This window comes from Phascolarctos cinereus, unplaced genomic scaffold, assembly GCF_003287225.1.
Source record: "Phascolarctos cinereus isolate Bilbo 61053 unplaced genomic scaffold, phaCin_HiC Scaffold_1;HRSCAF=81, whole genome shotgun sequence".
NCBI classification, from domain to species: domain Eukaryota; kingdom Metazoa; phylum Chordata; class Mammalia; order Diprotodontia; family Phascolarctidae; genus Phascolarctos; species Phascolarctos cinereus.
The window spans coordinates 199,782,397-199,803,912 of record NW_027555514.1 but is presented as its reverse complement, the minus strand read 5'-3'; the positions used below and the strand labels follow the sequence as shown (position 1 = coordinate 199,803,912).

At 37.3% G+C, this 21,516-nt stretch overlaps 1 protein-coding gene across 8 annotated transcripts in view; it reads left to right on the top strand.

Moving 5' to 3' along the window:
• IL2RA (interleukin 2 receptor subunit alpha) overlaps positions 1-21,516 on the top strand; it is a 55,673-nt gene that overhangs the window by 16,310 nt on the left and 17,847 nt on the right. For 7 of the 8 annotated variants that reach the window (XM_078156378.1, XM_078156388.1, XM_020973669.2 and 4 more), the window contains 3 exons: positions 14,835-15,023; positions 16,444-16,557; positions 20,928-21,116. In XM_078156378.1, the coding sequence (XP_078012504.1) occupies positions 14,835-15,023; positions 16,444-16,557; positions 20,928-21,116 (492 nt within the window). The remainder of the gene's footprint in view (positions 1-14,834; positions 15,024-16,443; positions 16,558-20,927; positions 21,117-21,516) is intronic. The other variant, XM_020973665.2, reaches the window with a different exon arrangement.

Below are 21,516 nucleotides of genomic sequence, written 5' to 3'. Positions count from 1 at the left end.
GCAGCCAACAGGATCCCTGGCCCTCTGCTACTACACTCACCAGGTGTGTGCTAGCTCCTTCTCTGCTGCAGCAACAGCCTAGGAGCATCTGGTTAGCACAGCTGTGCTAGGTGTGCCTCAACAGTGGAAGGTCCTTCAATCTTCTCCTACTCAGCCATCAGACTCCCACAGTGTCTGTGAGATGAAAGCTTCTAAGGTGAGACTGCCTCACAACCCAACTACCTCCAGGACTTGTTGTTTGTTGATTCTGCAGAGTCACCTAGAGGTGTTTGCACTTAACTCAGGATGAACCTCAGCCCCTGACAGTCAGGTCTTTCCTGAGGGTCTTCTCAAACTGTCTTAGGAGGACAGCTGCTTTACTCCAACTTTTGATTATTTCTGCTGCTCTACATTCCCTCTGAGGTGATGTGTTGTCTTTTTTTTGTGGAAGAAATTTGGAGAGCTGAAAGTTTTCTGACCTACTCCACTGTCTTCCCAGAATCCCCCTGTTTTATTTTCTCAATGTTTGTTTTTGCTTTGATGACAATATTGGAACTCCTAGGTTGTTTTTTTAAATTCACTTAATAGAAATATTTTATTCTGTTTTATTTTATTCTATGTACATCTTTGTTCTTTACTTGTGTTTCTTGTAATCAATAAATTGTAGAGTTTTGTTTTATTATCCAATCTATTGTTCTTTTTCATTTTATGGGTGGTTTAATCTATTAAAATTATGAGTTAGCTTTATGCTTTCTTCCATTTCTTACTAAAATTAAGTTTTTAAATTATGATTTTTCCCTCTTCCATGATAAAAATAGTACTATATCTCTTCAGTTATTTTAGCTTAATATTTTTTAAGGTGGCCCTACTCTGACTCTCTTCCCTTCATCCCCTTTCCTGTTTGTTAACCCTTTCCCTTTGTAGTTTTCCTTTTTAGTTCCTGGTGGAGAAGTGGGCCTGAGATACTGCAGACAGAATCTTGTAGCACCTCACCTATAGGTGAATCAATTTTCTGTGTATGGCACAAAATTATAAAATTGGGGCATGAATGGAAGCCAGAAGGGGAAGAGAAGGTTATAGCAGAGTCTGTGATGAAAGGAAAGAAAATTTCCATACTTTAATTAGTTATTTAATTCATTCCCTCTTTTTTTCCCTCCCTCAAGCAGTCAAACTCTTCCTGTTTTCCCCTTCAACTAGTTTTATTCATTAGCATTTTAAATTTCTTTTTTTGTGTCTCTTTGCAGAGAGGATTTCTCTCCTTCATTCTCTTCACTATCCATACACTTTTCCTGTCTATCCTAGACTTTCATTCTCTGGTTCATAGCCCTTATACTTATTTAGTCCCTCTCTTTTCTCTGCATTCCTGGTACGATCAAAACTTGTGTTGCATCCATTCTGGGTTCTCCTCTCTAAGCAGTTTCTGGATAAGAGACCTTGGAAGTATAAATTAAAACAATTGGAAATAAATAATCTAATTCTAATGAATAAGTAGATCAAAGAACATATGATAAAAAGAGTTAATAATTTCATGAAAGATAGTAACAATGATGAGCTGATTTTATAAAATAAATCACTGGTTAATTTGATTACAAAAAAAAAAGAAAGAAGAAAACTAAGTTAGCAGTATCAAAAATGAAAAGGATAAATGCACTACCAATGAAGATGAAATTAAAGCAATTATTAGGTGTCATTTTGCCCAGTTATAGGTCAATAGAATTGACAATCTAAGTGAAATGGATGAATATTTACAAAAATATTAATTTCCCAGATCAACAGAAAAAGGAAATAGAATACTTAAACAATCTTACATTTTTTAAAAGAAATTGAATAAGCCATAAACAAACTTTATAAGATAAAATACCCAGGACCAGATAGATTTAAAAGTAAATTCTACCAAATATTTAAAAAACAATAAATTCCAATATTATAAAGACTTTGAAGAAATAGGTAAATAAGGAATCTTACCAAATTCCTTTTGCAACACAAATATAGTTTTGAGACCTAAACCAGGAAGAACAAAAATAGAGAAAGAAAACTATAAACCAATATCCCTAATGAATGTTAATGAAAGATTTTAAATAAAATGTTGGCAAGAAGACGACAGAAATATCTTACAAAGATCTTATACACTACGAGTAGGCTGGATTTATACCAGCAATGCAGGACTGATTCAACATTAGGAAAATTAAAAAGCATTATTGACCATATATAACAAAAACAACAAAAATCCTATAATTATATCAATAGATGTAGGAAAAGCTTTAGACAAAACACAATACCTATCCATTAATAACACTAGAAAGCATAGGGAAAAAAATGGGGCTTTTCTTTTTTTATATACTTTATTAATTTATTTTGATTTATCAACAATCACTTCCATAAGCTTTTGAGTTTTAAATTTTTCTCCCCCTCCCTCCTCACCTCCCTCTCCAAGCCAGCATGCAATCTGATATAGGTTATATGTATACATTCCTATTAAACATATTTTCACATTAGTGATGTTGTAAGGAAGAATTAGAACCAATAGGAGGAACCACCAGAAAGAGGAAACAAAACAAAACAGAAGAAAAAAATAGCAAATAGTATGCTTCAATCTGCATTCAAACTCCATAGTTCTTTCTTTGGATGTGGTTGGCATTTTCCACCATGGGCCTTTGGAGATGTCTTAGATCCTTGCAGTGCTGAGAAAGGCTAAGTCTATCAATATTAGTCATCACACAATGTGGCTGTTACTGTATACAACATTCTCCTGGTTCTCCTCACTTCACTCCGTATCAGACCATACAAGTCTTTCCAGGTTTTTCTGAAGTCTGCCTGCTCACCGTTTCTTATAGCACAATAGTATTCCATTACATTCATATACCACAACTTGTTCAGCCATTCCCCAATTGATGGACATCCTCTCAATTTCCAATTCTTTGCCACCACAAAAAAAGCTGCTATAAATATTTTTGTACATGTTACTATCTTTCATGTACATGCTATAAATATTTCCCATTTGTATGATCTCTTTGGGATACAGCCCTAGAAGTACTATACCAGTCAAACTACCAAAAAATTATTTTATAGAGTTAGAAAAAAATAATAACCAGATTCATTTGGCATAACAAAAGAACCAGAATATCAAAGGAATTAATGAAAGGAAATGCAGAGGAAGGTGGCCTAGCCATTCCAGATCTTAAATTGTATTATAAAGCAATAATCATCAAAACTGCTTGGTACTGGCTCAGAAATAGAGTGGTGGATCAGTAGAATAGGTTAAGTATGCAAGACACAGTAGTCAATGACTATAGTAATCTATTATTTGATAAACCCAAAGACCCAACTTCTGGGATTAGAACTCACTATTTGACAAAAACTGCTGGGAAAACTGGAAAAGAGTATGGCAGAAACTAGGCATAGACCAAAATCTCACACCATATACCAAAATAAAGTCAAAATGGGTTCATGATTTAGAAATAAAGGCTGATACTGTAAGCAAATTGGGAGAGCAAGGAATAGATTATCTCTCAGCTTTATGCAGAACAGAAGAATTCATGGCCAAACAGGAGATAGAGAATATTACAAAGTGCATAACAGATAACTTTGATTACATTAAATTGAAAAGTTTTTGCACAAACAAAGCCAATGCAACCAAGATTAGAAGGAAGGTAGAAAATTGGGAAAGAATTTTTATAATCAGTGTCTCTGATAAGGGCCTCATTTCTAAAATATGTAGAGAATTAAGTCAAATTTATAAGAATACAAGTCATTCCCCAATTGATAAATGGTCAAAGGATATGAATAGGCAGTTCTCAGATGAAGAAATTAAAGTCATCTATAATCATTTGAAAAAAATGCTCTAAATTGTTATTGATTAGAGAAACACAATCAAAACAACTCTGAGGTACCACATCACAGCTATCAGATTGGCCAACATGATAAAACAGGAAAGTGATAAATGTTGGAGAAGATGTGGGAAAATTGGAACACTAATGCATTGTTGGTGGAGTTATGAAATGATCCAACCATTTTGGAGAGCAATTTGGAACTATGCCCAAAGGGCTATAAAAATGTGCATACCCTTTTGGAGCTTTTCTTTAAATGACAGATAATATCTACCTAAAACCAAGAGCAAACTTTGTAATGGGGAGAAATAACATCTTCCCAATAACAACATGAGTGAATCAAGGGTGGCTATTTTCACTATTATTATTAAATATGTACTAGAAATACTAGCTATAGAAATAAAAAAGAAAAAGAAATTGAAGGAATGAGAATAGACATCAAGGAAACAAAAATATAACTCTTTACAGATGATATGATAGTATATTTAAAGAACCTTAGAGAATCAACTGAAAAATTAGTTGAAACAATTAACAATTTTATCAAAGTTGCAGGATATAAAATAAACCCATATAAATCATTAGTGTTTCTATACATTGCCAACAAGACCCAGCAGGAAGAGATAGAAAGAGAAATTGCATTTTAAATAACTGTAGACAGTATAAAATACTTGGGAGTTTACCTACTAAGAGAGACTCAGAAACTCTATGAACGTAATTAGAAAACACTTTTCATACAAATACAGATCTAAGTGATTGGAGATATATTAATTGCTTATGGGTAAGGTAAGCCAATATAATAAAAATGACAATTCTACCTAAATTAATTTACTGATTCAGTTCCACAGTCAGCAAACTACCAAAGAATTATTTTAGAGAGCTAGAAAAAAAAATTCATCTGGAAGAACAAAAGGTGAAGGAAAGCAGCCTAGCAGTATCAGATTTCAAACTAAGGTACCAAGTGGTAATCATCAAAACAATCTGGTACTGGTTAAGAAACAGGAGTGGAACAATGGGATAGATTAGGCACACAAATGCAGAAATAAATGACTATAGTAATCTAGTGTCTTTTGTAAACCCTAAGATCCAAACATTTAGGTCAAGAACTCACTATTTGACAAAAAATTGTTGGGAAAATTGCAAAGTAATCTGTCAGAAACCAGGCATAGACCAAGATCTCACATCATATACCAAGACAAGGTCAAAATGGATACATGATTTAAACACAAAGGGTGATATCATAAGTAAATTAGGGGAGCATAGAAAAAAATTATCTGTCAGATCTATTAATAAAGGAAGATTTTATGACCAAACAAGAGATAGAAAGTAGCACAGAGCACAAAATGGATAATATCAATTACACTAAATTAAAAATGGTTTACACAAATAAAATCCAACGCAGCCAAGATTAGCAGAAAAGGAAGAAACTGGGGGGAAATTTTTACAGCAAGTTCCTCTGATAAAGGCCTCATTTCCCAAATACATAGGAAACTGAGCCAATTTTATAAAAATAAGAGCCATTCTCCAATTTATAAATGGCCAAAAATATGAACAGGCAGATTTCAAAAGAAGAAATCAAAGCTCTCAATATACACATGAAAAAATGCTCTAAATCACTAATAATTAGAAGAGTATACGTTAAAATAACTCTGAGGTACCACTTCATACTCATCATTAAGATGATTAAGATGACAGAAAAGGAAAATAACAAATGCTAGAGGGAATGTAGGAAAGAAGGTGCCCTAAAGAAGTGTTAGTAAAGTTGGGAACTGATTCAACCATTCTGGAGAACAATTCAGAAATATTCCCTATAAAACCTGCTATAAACTATGCTATGAAACTATATCTTATAGGCAATAAAACTACGTATGCTCTTTGACACATCAATATCACTTACTAGGTCTGTATCCCAAAGAGATCAAATAGAAAGGAAAAGGACCTATGTGTACAAAAGTATTTATAGCAGGTCTTTGTGTAGTGACAAAGACTTAAAAATTGAAGGGATGCCCATCAGCTGGCGAATGGCTAAACAGGTTGTGGTATACAATTGTGATGGAATACTATTGTGCTGAAAGAAATGATGAAGAGAATGATTCTGGAAAACCGGGGAAGACTTACATGAACTGGTGCAAAGTGAAGTAAGCAAAAGAAGGAAAACACTGTACATAGTAACAGAAATATTGTAATTATAATCAACTGTGAAGCAACTGTGTGTTGTGCATGCACTCTTTTCATTTTTTATATTAGCAATTTGGTTTCTTCTTTCTTTTTTGCAATCAAATTAGTTACTGCCCTGCAGGATTTACTCCATGGATTCCCCTTTTCCATTGTGCCTTACTCTTAGAACAATACCTATTATTGCAGGTAGCAGAGAAAACACTGATAGGACACTCCCCCCCCCTTCCCCCCGCATACATACTGAACTATGCCCTCTCTTGTTGATCTTTTTTCTCTACTTTTGCCTGGAAATCTCCTCTCCAGGTCCATGCTTTCCCAGTCCTCCAAGTGCCAGGTGCCTCAAGGGGTTCCAACTCCCCCTCATTCCACCCACCCCTCACCCCAGGATACATAGACTTTCCAAGCACCAAATCCTCCAGGCCTCATCCAGGGTAAGGTCCTCATCTCTCTTCATTCACAGAAGTATTCATCATTGGAACGCCCTCTCACCTCTAAAGTAAGGCCTTCTTTCTTTTCTCCCCTTTTCAGTCTTTCCTCTCTTCTTCTCACCCACTTCCCTGTAAACTCTTCACTTTCTAAGACCACAGAGGTCACCTTCCCCTCATTATTAGCCCTTGATTTGGCCCTGGGACTTCATTCATTCCTTTCTATCCCCCTGCTCCTCCCTGCCCCCTTTGATGTACCCTCCTATATTATAATGTAATCTCACAAAAGAAATATTGTCAGGGCATCACTTTTGAGGTCTAAGGGTGCTGAGAACCCCAAAATTCAAGGGCAAAAGGCATAGGTCTACCTCGAAAAAATTCAACTCAAGCCTTCTTTCAGTCAGAGACAAGGTTTATTGTATCACCAACAGAAGCAGGCAGATTTTAAGAATCTGAGCATTTGGTAGTTAAGACTGACCATTGACCTTTTTCTTAGGGAAAAAAAGATTGCGGGAAGATTTAGTTGGGATCAAAAAGTGGCTAATAGGCCAGGGTGACCTGGAAGTAACAGAGAAGGGGTCTAGATGGGATTACGGGTATGGTGGTCTGGAGTGGTCTGGAGGTAACAGACAATGAAGGGCTAGGCTGGGTTAGAGGTAACAGAGAATTGAAAGTCAGAGCCACAATGAAAGAATAGTTGAAAGGATTATTCTGGGATGAGCTGATGCCCCAGAAGAATGCCAGGGACTGGGCCACATGGGAAAGTTCAGGGGCTTTTCCTTTTTGGGGTCAAGATCCCAAAGACATGGTCTTTTCCTTTTAGGGGTTCAGATCCCATCCCCATCATCACCAGGTTCTGTTCATAATCCACCTGTCCACCTCTTCATTGTTATCCCTTCTGATTTCTGCATTTACCTTCGTCTCCTTGTGTACATTTGGGGAAAAAGTCTCTTACTGGTCTTTCTGGAGTTCTATTGCTGTTGCTGTCTGTATTTATTCACTCCTCCTGCATTTCTGTTGTTTGAGGTGTTTAAGAAGTAAATAATCTTTTCAGTTCTGGCAGTTTTTTTCTAAAAACATTTCAAGCTCTTTTTTTTTTATTATTGAATATTCATCTTTTGTCCTATATGGTTAAGCTCAGATTTGCAGACCTAGACTTCGGCTATCTTGAGCTCCAGGGCACTTCAGAATCCATTATTCCATTCCCTCCTTTTTTCTAGTGAGTATGGAGTAATGGAGTTATTCAAATGTCCTTTTCTTTGCATTTGAAGATTTTTCTCTGATCGCTTACAAAACTTGCTCTTTCTGAATGGAATTCTTAAATTTAACCACACTGTGTTTGCAGCGTTGCATCCTTGTTGGAGTTTGCAGCCTTCAGATTTTTTTTCTGGACGTGATCTGTGAATTCTTTCAATTGGAATTTCCTTTTCTATGGTCAAAAATTCTGGGGAGTTAACTTGTGTTCGTTCCTTTATAATGGTGTTAAGGCTTTTTGTCCTGTCATGTTCTTTTGAAGACTTATGATCCTTAAGTTGTCTCTACACATCCTGTCTTCAAGATCTGTATGTTTTGCTTACATAGTGAGCATATTTTCTTTCTCGGGTTCTTTGTTTCTCTTCTTCTAGGTTATCTTTCACTTTTTTGTATTTGCATTCCCAATCTATTGTTCTCTCTCATATTTCTTTAGTGAGGCTTGTCATTTCAAATTTAAGTTTTTCTATTCTGTTTATTATTTTTGCTGTGCAAGACATAAATTCTGCTCTCATAAGTCTCATTTCTCTTTTAAACCACTCAGAAGAAGCACACTGTAGTTCCATTTTCTCCTCAAATTCCATAGGACCCTCTGTCTCATCAGCTATTGGATCATTTGGGGGTCTAGATCTCAAAGTGTCTCAACCTCCTCCCACACTGGATAAATCGGTTCACCAGCCAGGTCTCTGCTTCAGCAGATTTTGGGTAGTCAGAACTAGCCATAGCTGGATGCTATGTTCTTCCCTTAGGCTTCGTGGAGTGCTGCACAGTTCCCCATATGCACAGTGTCTTACCCTGGTGACCTGTCTGACTCCCTCTTCTCCTTAGTTCTCTGACCTGGCATCAATGGTTCAGAGCCTGCTTTCCCTGGCACTGGTAATTCAGAGTTTTGCAGTTAAGGTACAGCAACCATTCAGAACTTATGGAATTGTTCCATTCTTACTGGGGGCAGGGAGACAGACAGAGGAAGGAAAAAGGAAATGAATCTAGTTGTTACTGTGGTGTTTTAACTTTCATTTGGAGATTTTGTTTCATATTTTTTCAATTTATTATAGCCTCTTTTTTGCTTACTTATTTTTAGTCTCCCTACTATACTGGGAATGTTTTTCTTTGTCAGTTTTTTGTTTCCTTTCCCCTTTTTTTCTTTTATTATTGCTTGTAATACTTGATGTTTTAAGAGGATGAAGGAAAGCTAAGCTTAGACATAACCATTCACTCAGACATATTGCAAGAAGTCTTTCCAAAACAATGTACAAAGAGGTAAAACAATACACATTTAAAGGATTGTGTTGTACATTGGGCCACTTTTAGCTCATTATCCTACTCTCTCTCATTTATTTCCTCTGAGAGAGATGGGAAGAGCACTATACATGATTCTTTTTAAGATGAAGAGCATCAGGTGCAAATAATTCTCTATTTGGAACTTAGAGAATTAACAACTCATTCATCTCTGCCTTATGGAATCAATTTTAGGAAATCCTACTGATCTAGGAAGCATCCATTTGTTGAGGTGCAAGGCGTGTGTCCTGATGTTGTCTCAAAAGAATTCAGATTCAGACTGTCTCCAAACCAAGCAAGGGTATTTATTCAGGGTGACACACTGGGCAGACTCTTCTCCTTAAGGGAAGCAGCAGCCCTAGCCAGGAGAAGCTAGGATTTAGAGAAAATGTGCCATGTGGGCAGGGAGATGAGGTAATCAGAGATAAGCAGGCAAGGGGTGACAACTCAGAGTTCTGCACGTATCCTGTTCAGACACATCATCATTTCATTGGCCAGCCCATTTACCCAGGGCAGAAGGACCCCTGTTAATTTCACCATTTCATTGGCCAGCCCATTTGCCGGCCATCACATGCACAGAATTACAGAATCTTAGAGTTGGAAAAGACCTTGAAGGTCATCTGGTATAACCTGTATTTGAACGATAATCCACTATACATTGTACCTGACAAGTGATTATTGAACTTTTGCTTGAAAACTTCTAGTGAAAGGAAACATACTACTCTTCAGGTGGTACATTCCATTTCTAGATAGTTCTAACTGTTGATCACTTTTTTCTAACTTTGACGCTATTTATCTCATTTCATCTTCTACCTCATTTTTCTAATTCTGTCTTCAGGGGCCAAGAAGAAAAAAGCTAATTCCTCTCCCATTACAGGTCTTCAAATACTTGAAGACAATTATCATCTCCCTTGGGTGTTCTATAGGATATATCCCCAGTTGCTTAAAACTAATCTTTATATGTCATGGCCTTGAGACATTTCACCAATCTGTTGCCCTCCTCTGGACTGTTTATCGATGTCCTTCCTAAACTACAACATCCAGAATTGATCACAGTGCTTTAGATAGGGCCAAGGCACCAAAAAATGGAAGCCAAAAGCTAATAGTGACTGACAACTCAGAAGTAATTGGGCTAATTCCATTTTTATCATCAAAGGAAGCTACCTTCACATTGGAAGGAATAGAATCACTTGGCTAGAAGATAACCTAGCTGTATATGTGAGGAGATAGTAAAATAGTCCCTAGTTAGTCTAAATGAATTTATCTCATCTTCCAGATGAATCTCCTCAAGGGAACTGAAAGAACCTGCAGAGGAGCCTGCTGAGCTACTTAGAAATTAGCTAAGAGGTTTATGTGCTTTAGTTGACCACAAATTCAAAATAAGTGGATATTTTGATGTTGCTGACAAAAGTTAATTTGATCTTTTACCCTTTTCTACTTCCTCATCCAGAAACCAATCAATGTGGGAAATCTCTCTTAAAGATTTACCTAGGCCAAGATCTAATCAGACAGCAAAAGAAATTCTAAGTTTGGGCTAAAATAAGTTGGGTGTATTCCTGTTCGTTATGTTTGCTCAGACAGGCCTGGGAAAATGTCAATTCTCTCATTCTTTCAAGACAGGTATGGAAATTAATGTCTCTTTTGTCAAAATGTCAAGATTTGAATGACCTAAGTCACTTTCCCCAAGATAGCCCACCTCCCATTGAGTTAACTAATCAGAATTGATTAGGCACTCCTGAGGAGCACCTACTCTTAGAGAGGATTATAAACTGTGAGCCCACCACCATGAGGGGTCTTTGGTCTAAGAGAGAGCCAAATGACCATCCTTTTATTAATAACCTGCTGGCTTTATTAAGAAAATGATTAAATTACCCAGAAAAAAAATTGATCTTAAATGATATTAATAAACACACAATGCCCATAATGAAGCAGTCAATTAATGAGAATATTTTGATCTATCAAGGAAACATGATTAAAGTCTCAAAAAAAAGGCCTAATCTTTTAGCCTGATTACTCTCTATATTTCTAAACACTGGCTCAGCAGGGTCACATTAATTTTCCGCACTGAACCTTGTTGCAAATGCTGAAATGGAGCAAAAAACTCCAGGTTCCAAGTATCTTCTTACTCTTGATGATTTTCTGTGGTTGAAAAGAATGGTTTCCAACAAACCTCCAATGCAATTTTTTCCTGGTATGGACATCCTTATAAGCATTCACTGAAAAGCTCCTTTTAAGCCTTCTAGGAAGTTTCTTCCACATTCTTCCACAGCAACTAAAAACCTAACCTTATTGGTTTACTTATAAGTCACATAGAAGGCAGTAGGACTGTGCACATAACCACACGAGCAGGGTGAGTTACTAGGCTTTCACGATTCTGGGAACTGGTAAGTAGGTGGCTCACTCAATGGATACTTTTTTTTTCCCGAGACTCTGCTCTTTCTTTGTTTTTCTCCTACCTGCATCACCTCTTCTGTTTATTCATCATCCATCCATACCACAATGACCAGCTGTGCTTTTGTCCTAGATCCTTTTCTCTGTTCTCTTTACACTCTTTTACTGCATAACTTCATTAGCTCCCAATAACCATCTTTATGGAGATGACTAGTGTGAAGCCATCTTTTTTTATCTCTGTTAGTAAGATGCTATGTTCTCCATCTAAGTCTATAGAATGTAAAAATTTTTTTAAAGTGTGCAGCGTTATTGTTATACACTAGACACTGCTAGAAACTGGGGGTTCGACAATACAAAATTAAACAATACCTGCTTCACAAATAAATATATACAAAGTTGCATGAAGTAACTTTAAAGAGGATTTCCCACTTAAAATTAGCAACTTCAGGAAAAGCCTCCTTGAGGAGGTAGCATTTGAGTTGTGCTTTGAAAGAAGCAGCTAGGTGGTGCAGTAGAGAAAGTGGTGGTCCTGGAGTCAGGAAGACTCCTATTCCTGAGTTCAAATGTAGCCTAAGACACTTATAGTCGTGTGACCCTGGGAAAGTCACTTAACCCTGTTTGCCTCAGTTTCCCCATCTGTAAAATGAGCTGGTATCTTTGCCAAGAAAACCCCAAAGTCATGAAGAGTGGGACACAACTAAAACAAGTAAACACCAACAACAAGAAATCCTAAGAGACAGAGATGAAGAGGGAGTGCATTCTAGATATGAGAATGCCTGTCCAAAGGCACAGATCTGAGAGAAGCAATGTCATGTACAGAGGACAGCCTGCAGCTTACTTTGATCAAAATAGAGACTGTGTGAAGTAGATTAATATGAAATAAAATTGGAAATACAGACGGAAGCCGTATTTTGGAGGACTTTAAATGTTAGGCTGAAATTTTTTTATTTTATCTTAGTGGTACTAGGAAGTCACTGAAGATTATTGAATGGTGTGATGATATGATCAGATCTGTGCTTTATTAATATCAGTGCAACAGCTGTGTGGAGAATGGATTGGACAGCAGAGAGCCTAAGATGCTGTTGCAATTTTGTTCAGTCAAGGCCTGAGAAGGGCTCAAACCTGTAGAGGCTGCATGAGTAGTGAGAACAGATACAAGATATGTTGTAGAGATAGAAGTGACAAGACTTAGCAATTGATAGGATGGGTGAGGGGAGGTGATGAAGGAAAAAAATAAAATATGACCCTACTATTTTAAACCTGACTAGGAGAATGGCAGTGCCATTGAGAGAAACAGGAAGGTTTAGATCAGGAATGAGTTGGAGATGTGGGGTGGAAGGTTGGTGTGGAGGGAATGTATTGAGTTCTATTTGGGGCTTGTTGAGTTTGAAAGACCTATGAGACATCCAGATGAAGATATACAACAGGCAGTTAGTGATACTGGACTAAAGTTTAAGAGAGATATTAGGTCTGAATAGATTTGTGAGTCTTCTTCACAGAGAAGGGGAGGGGAAAGTAGAGAAGAGGAGAGGAGAGGAAAAGAGGGGAGGAGAGAGGAAGGGAGGAGAGGGGAGTATAGAAAAAGAGTGTAGGAAGAAATGAGAAAAGAATCAAAGACAGAGCCTTGGAGAATGCCCATAGTTAGCCAATGGGAGCAGGATGATTATTCAGCAGTGGAGAATAAGAAGTGTTCAGAAAGGTAGAACTATGAGAAAGCAGGAATTTTATAGTTGTTTGTTTCTTTTTTCTTAAATTTTAATTTTTTGTTATTCTTAACTAGCTAAACACAAGAATGAATATTTTATATATAGTTAACCTTAGTAGCCTCTCCTATATCCTCACAACTGCTGAAATACAACAGTATTTCCTTTGCCCCCCAAGAAGCCCCTCTGTTCTGGATGCCAATATTCCCTTTTTACCAGACATTCTGTTTTTACTATTTCTGAGGCAACTTGGCTTCTAATGAGAGATTTTAGGCTCTTTGTCCTTACCCTCTGGCTCATTAAGTCCCTATCCTGCACTGAGAGGATGATTTTATTAATAGTTCACATTCAGGGCCTCCTATAGAAAAAAAAAAAAAAGGGAAGATGAAAACAAGCAGCATTCAACATATACTATGAATCAGGTATATGACAGGTCATTTCTTGCTATGCACTAAAGCAATGCTAAACACAGGACTTTCACAAGCACGCATTTGATGAAAAAAAATTTTCTCAGATATATTTCTATGTAGCAATGAAGGGGCCTTGTCTATACAAGCTAAGTGTTAGAATATGCTTCTTGAGTATTTCTTTCAGTGCTGTGGCTAAAAAACTTCCTTTTACTAACTATTAAATGACTGATTTCATCCCAAATTGAAAAACAGTGTACTGACCTGAGTCAGGCCCACCTCTCACACAGGTGAATTGTCACAGTGTTCCATTGGTATCTTCTTGATGTTGAAAGAAATCAAGGAAGGTGTCAAGCATATTGGGTGAACCCTTTGTGGAACTTTTGGGAGAATGTGGATAAGGGTCACATAAGATAAGCAAGATTGCATGGAATGCAATCTGAGTCTTTGGAGAGAACTCCTGAATTGATGATATCACAAAGCTATTTGAGTAAATTTGTACATATTGGCTCCCCTGACAAAAAATGAGATTCTGAGCTGGGATTGTTTCACTTTCATTTTTGTATCTGCAGTGCCTGACACGTAGTAGGTGCTTAATAAATGCTCACTGATTGATCTCCCAAGCACACAGGTTATCCAGGATGCTTTTGGTATTTGGCCAGAGTTGGAACCCTCTAGGCCTCTCTCTCTTTTTTTTTTTTTTTGAATAGGCAATGGGGTTAAATGACTTGCCCAGGGTCACACAGCTAGTAAGTATTATGTGTTTGAGGCCGGATTTGAACTCAGGTCCTCCTGAATCCAGGGCTGGTGCTCTATCCACTGCACCACCTAGCTGCCCCTAGTTCTCTCTTATAGTGGTAGTTCCTGACTCAATCAAGCAAGTAAATATAGAGATTAAATATTCTCAGCAAGTGTTGGGTTAAGTAGGCCAGTGCAGGAATGTAGGCAGTGACATCTATCTCCTTAGAACAAGAGGTAGTCACATACAGAGAAACTGAGTCTAGCAAGGTCAAAACAGGGCAGCTGTTTTGGGTAGGCAAAATCAGGAATGGCTTCTGGGATTGCTAGTAAAGAGGCAAAAAGTGTGAATAGAGATTTGTTGCAAAATGTTGTGTTTAAATAGTTATTCTATGCTTCGTGGAATGAGCTCTTGACCTATGGCAGTAGCTTTGTCTCTTTTAACCTAGTCTTCCACTGAGTCTGTTCAAAGAGGAAGCAGTTCTTTGTCCTAGGGTGGTAGAGGAAGTCTTCCAGGTCTCAGAATAGCCAAGAACCCTCCACAAGATCATGGCTGTTCAATTCATCCCCTGGGGATAAAGTCTTTGAAAGGTACATTTGCCTAAAACATTTGTCTTAATGTGCTACTGATTTTTGTCTTTTTGGGTTTTTGTCTTTCAGAAGAATGCCCACATCCACCTCAAATTGACTTTGCCTCCTTTGAAACGCAAATTTATATGAAGGGCACAATCCTAGACTGTTCCTGTAAACCTGGTTATGATAGGAAGGAAGGCACTCCCTTACTTATTGTGTGTGAAGACACACAAGGGCATCTTTCCTGGAATGATAAGTGTCAGTGTAAGGGTAAATGTAAGTGTTTCTTTTTGTAATTCAACAAGGAAGGAAAACTGTGGTTTGCATATGGGAACTTCATAATTCTATAAGAATTCTGCACGTGATCCACAGACTTCTCTCCTTCTCTTATAGAATTTCTGCTAATAAAATGATATTTGGGTTTTTGTTTCTGAAAATAATGAATAATTTATTGACAGCTCTCCAAAGACAGAACAATTCCTATTTTATTTTGGTCTACATACTTGGAAACTCCCTCCACCAATGCTGATCAGTAACTCCTCAGTGACAGTCTTAGAGATCTTGCCTGGGGCAATGAAAGGCTAAGTGATATGCTCATGGTTACCCAGATAGTGTGGGCAATCAGAGACAGAACTTGAACTCAGGTCTTTGTGACTCCATTCACTCCTGTATATGGTCATTTACATTTAAAATTGGAAGCAAGCTTAAGGGTCATCTTTTACAAATGAGACCCAGGGAAGCTGCAATATCAAAAGTCGCATAGAAATATCATCAGTAGAATTCATTATACCATGTTGCCTCTGCCTCTCAAATGAATCACACCTCACAATGATTTCTGCCTCCTTGGTGTCCAGTGCTGCTTTCCTCAGCCTTCTCTAACTTCCAGTTCATGGTGGCTGGTACCATCATTTTTGGCCACTACAAGTATGTGGCGGACCAGACTCAGAGTCAGGAAGACCTGGTTTCAAGTCCTACTTTTGACACATACTAGCTATGTAACCATTATGCAAATTAGTTGTTGATCTGTATGGAGGAAGATATCTTTAAGAATTCACTAGACCAATGCAATGACAGATGTGGATGGGGGAAAAAAAGAAAGAGAGAATGTTCCAATAACCCTTTCTCTTCCAACAAAGCATAAAAATATCTCCATCATTTAGCAAAATTACAAAATTGGAATTGTTCAAAGAACAAGTCTCTGTTGCTTCTAATTTCTGATACCCAACTAATAAAAAATTTAGGCACAAGTGTACAGCTTCTGGGGTCTGGAAGGTATCTCAGCCCTGATCAGAGGTCAGAGGAAGTATCTTGTCTATTCTGTCAGGTGATTTATTTATAGGTGGCGACATCAGCCAGTGACCCAGAAGGAGCACAATAGACATCCAAAAAAATCTGACGTTTGAACTTCGAGAACTTGGTTCTTTTTCCTGTTTCTCCTACGGGGATTTCATCCCTGACACCTGCAATCATCAACATTAAAATGATAGTAATTATAAGTAATTGCTTGAGCCTATATGTGTCACAAGACTAAGAACAGCTGTTGGTGCATTTGACCAGTTTGCTAATCACTTACTGTTATTAGTTAAAAGTACTGTGTAGTAACTACTGCAATGCAATATTTTCATAGATTGGTACGAATTTCTACATAATTTTCAAGTTTTACGTTTGTTTGCTTTTTGTTCACATGTACGCTTAGCCCCTCAGAGCCAGGAGGAACAAAGTGTTTTGAGCGCTCCTATTAACTCTAGAGAACAGACAGACAGAACTCAAACAATTACAGACAACAGACTTCAACCTTACAACCTCACAGGTAAGAAATGGGGCAGGTAACAATAGAATTCTCTGACTCCTCCAGCAGTGGATATCTTCCTTCTCATAAGTACACAACGTATTTTCCTTGAAGACTTTGAAAGCTTAGAATATCATATTATCTGTTCGCCTCCTCTTAGGATATCACTTTTGCAGGAGATGCCTACCACTGTCTCAGACAAATTTACACTGTGGCAATCTGGACTCAGTGTTCTCCTAGAGGTAATATAGACTATCAGTTTGGGATGGTGAACTAATAAAGTTGTGAGTTGGAGCTGCACTGTATTTCTCTTTCAGGCACCAAGTATCAAACCATGAGCAAGAAAGAGTTTAGGGAAATGAAAGTAACAATTTCTTACATGTCATGGTGATTAAAGACTGACAAATGATCACAGGAGATGGTAGAAATTCTGAAGATACTTAAAAACTGGAAAGGCAATTATCTTTCTTGCACATCTTAATTATAGAACTGCTTGGAGGCAGGATGCAGAATTGAATAATAATTTACAATTTTATAGAATGTTTGGGTTATCAATATACTTTATTTGCAACAGTTTTGTGAAGTAGTTTTACAGATGACCAAACTGAAGTTCACAGAAGCTGTCAGTTGTCTAAATTCACAAAACCAATAAGTTCTATGATTTTATAAGCAATTCTCCTGTCTACATGACCAACCCTGTGACTCTGTTTTATTAGTAACTCCTGTCACCATCGGTTTTGTGCACCTTTCTACCTGTCCTCCCCATATCTACCTTAACATGGATCAAAGAAACAAAAAATATAAAATAATTAAAAGTGATTAACTTTTTTGGTCACTTTCATCATCAAAAGGAATCTCCAGTTAAGAAACTCTTTCTACCTACTTATATATTTAGAGAATTGCTTGGTGCACTGAGAGTTTAAAAGCTGTGGGTCACACAGACAGAATGTTTCAGAGGATGGACTTGAATCCGGGTCTTTCTGGTTCCAAGGACACAATGACTACTGACAGGTTTTTTAGTCCTCTTTCTCTAAACATAGGGTCTTTGAAATTTTTTAAATATTGTGATAACTATTTCAATTTAATTAATTTCCTTTGAAATCTTAAGTATTTGGTCATACATTTAAAAGCCTTATTCTGAGAAGAGGTCCACAGGTTTCACCAAACTGCTAAAAGGGATCTGTGACACAAAAAAGCTTAAGAACCTCTGCTTTAAATAGAACTTTATTCAAACCGTCTTTGAAAGCTAGATTCTGTTTCCTTCTTTATATTGGGATGCCCCTTCTCTTATACATGAGAGGCAGAAGTGTGTAAGTGTGTGTGTGTGTGTGTGTGTGTATGTGTGTGTGTGTGTTTGTGTGTGTGGAGAGGCAGAGAGAAGAGGAGAAGAGAGGAGAGAAGAGAGGAGAAGAGGACACAAAGAGGAGAGGAGAGGAAGTATAGAGGAAGAGGAGAAAAAGAGGAAAGTGGAGAAGAGAAGAGGAGAGAAAAAGGAAGAGAAGAAAGAGAGAAGAGGAATAGGAGAGGAAAAGAAGAGGAGAGAAAGAGAGGGCAGAGAGGGGGGATGGGAGAGAGAGAGAAAAAAAGAGAGAGAGAGTTTGACCTTGAAATCAAGGAGATTTGGTTTCATGCTGTCCCTTTGACACAAATTACCTGGATCCCAGGCACTCACTAAGACTATAAGTTTATATATGTGAAATATATATATTTCCGCACATATGTAAAATCTGAGGCCTAGACTATATATATATGTGTGTGTGTGTGTGTGTGTGTGTGTGTATGTGTATTAAAGGGTTAGGAGGATGACCCTTCCTATGTAACAGGATGACCTGGAACATCAACTTTATAGTTCACACCTCACAGCCTGCCACTAGACTGGTTCTTATATTTAATCTTATCCTTACCTCAAGCATAATCCAGGGGTATGTTTGTACCTTTTCTCATTAATAAAATGTCATCATATTACTCAATCAACTAAGACTCAGAACTCTAGTCCATCGTATGTTATTTATTTAATAAACTAGAGAAACCTCCTTTTACAAGGGTAATTATTAATATCTTTCTATATGTTAAATCCTTTAATCTCCTGGGCTTTAATATAAAATTTCTGAATAAATAATTTATTAACAAATCAAACAATTATAAGAGCAATACAAAGATAATTTACAATATTTTAGCTGTGAGAAAGATAACAGATTCATCTGAAACCCTTCCTATAACTGCAGATGCCTCCTCTTCACTTCTGAGAATATGGTGACACACCATTTAGTTCACTTGAATTAACAAATAAATCAGACCTCTAGTTAAATGGAATATTCAGTGGGAAAAGCCTTGGACTAATAATACTTATATAGCACTTTGCAAGCATCCTCTCTTTCTCTTCTTTCAAAAAAAGAAAAGACAGATCCCTTTCATCAATGATCTCTTCCTCTTCTTTCTCTCTGTCTCCTCCAACTTATCTCCAGCCATAACAGGAAAATAATTTCTTCAGCTTCTCTCAAGTCATAATTCTTAAATGTCTCTTTATAGACTCATTCCTTTATAAATTTCTTCTTATAATGTTTCCTCAAAAAATAGCAATTGAGATAGTTTGCTCAAGAAAGTTTCTCCCCACTCTCTCTGTCTTCTCCAAAGTTTCTCCCAAATTATTTCCTCATAGATCCTCATAGACCTAAGTTAAAACTCACATGCATCCTGACTTTAGAGACTGACACATTATAGAATGGTAGCATAGAATGGTCTTAAAAAGACAGTAATAGTTTCTGTTGTCTCCTTAGAAGTTTTTGAAATAAGGGTCACACATAGATAAATATGTAGGTAAAATTTATTTAAATACACATAATATATTTCATTTGAGCCTCATGAATTGGTCCAAAAGAAATTATTAGGCTTGCTTGATAAACAGAGACAATATAAGTACCTGGTGCTTCAGTGGTATCTATGTGTGACTTAGAGAGTTTGTTCTGAGGGGACCTCCTCCAGGAGATCATCACAGTGAGGAAACATACTTTTAGGCAGCTTGTCACTATATTGTAGTCTGTGCCTATTACTCTTTCCTCCCCTCCTTTCTGGAATGTTTTGGGAATGAGTTTAATTCTAGTTAAGTTTTTGCCTCTTAGACTCTCTGGAATCTTAAAATCTTTAAGACTCTACTCAAATGCTACCTTCTGCAGGAGATCTTTTCTTGTCCCCACAGCTGGTAGTTCCCCGCTAAGATTATTTTCCATCTGCTCTCCTTGTGTGTTGTGTGTGTATATTTACTTATTGTCTGCCCCATTAGAAGGCAAATTCCTTAAGAGCAGGGATTGTTTTTGCCTTTCTTTGTATATTTCAGTGTTTAGCACAGCACCTAGTAGAACAGAAAGTTTAAATAATTTGTCTAATTTCCCAGAGAGAGGTGGTAGCAGGTAGCAGCAGGACTGGAACTAGACCTCAGGCCACTTGATCAATGGATGTATGTGAATGTAATGTATGTAAAACACTTTGTGAAGCAGCTGGTAGCTTAGTGGATAGAGCTCAGGAAGTTCTGAGTTCAAATCTAGCCTCAGACACTTAGTAATTGTGTGACTCTAGGCAAGTCACTTAACCTATGTTTGCCTAAGTTTCCTCAATTGCAAAATGGGGATAATAATAGCATCTACCTCTCAGCTGTTGTTATGAGGGTCAAATGAGATAATATTTGTTAAAAGTGCTTGACACATAGTAGGTGCTACATCAATGCTTATTCCCTTCCTTTCCCTACTTTGCAAACCTTAAAGTGTTATATAAATGGCTCTTTCCACTGATAATTCCACTTAACTATAGGTCTAATTTATTTATAGTTTCAATTACAAAAAAAGGTAAAAGAATCTAGGTTAGTTGTTACAATGTGATTTCTCCACCCTTTCAACTCAATTGAGATATGTATTAGATATCTACTATGTATAAGGCACTGTACGGGTGCTGAGTAGCAAAGATAATTAGCAGTAGTCTAACCCTCAAGCTTATATCCTAGTAATCGTTGGGGAGTGTTGGGGGTCGGGGGGGGGAGTAGGTTGAGCAAGAGCATATACAATATGCACAAAAATTAACTTTCAAAAATATAACGTGATAGAGCCACTACAGTTTAGCACCGGAATAAAATCTCAAAAATTCATTTAGTTCTGCGTTTTGCATTAACACATACGGACAATATCATATCCATAAACAGTTTTGAAGTTCCTAAAGTAGAACTAAGACAAATTAATGTTTTTCCTACAAGGAAAAAAATAATAAATGTCTGACTTTGTAAAGTCAGCAATGAATGAGTACCAAAGCTCCATTTCTATCCACCCTCTAGGCAAAAAGTCAATTACTTGTATTCTCGACACTACCTTCAATTTCTGCTCAGATTTTTTTTTTCTCTTTTTAAGGTCACTGCCTGGAACCTGTACTTTGGAGCCATGCTAGCGAAACAAAGAGTTATCAGTTTGTTGTGGGACAGACACTTCAATACCAGTGTCTCAAAACAGCTAAATATAAGGGTACTGCTGAGAGTACCTGCATAAACAGCAATGGAAAACCAACATGGACTAAACCACATCTGAAATGCTCCAATGTCAGTTAGTATAGTCCTTTTCCAGTTACCTCTGTGATCCCTACCCTCTCCTCCACTCCTCCAACCCCGACTCCCAGCCTAGTGTATGGCTTCTCTTATAGCCAGTAGCATGACTTTAGCTTCCCAATCAAAACACTGCAAAGTGTTAACCCAGTGTTATCCATAACAGATTCCCCATTTTGAGGTTCAGTTTAAATACTAATTAGTTTTGATCAGTCAGATGACCTCTTTGGTGCCTGATCAGTGATTCTGAATGGTTTTACCATGCAGTTTGAACTGGGGTAAGGATGACATGGAAGTGACAGTTCATTAAAGTCAATGCCTTGCTTCCAGATACCCAAGACACAACAACATCTCCTGCCTTCTGGTTGGACTTTCAAAGTCTCCTGGAACACAATAGCCAC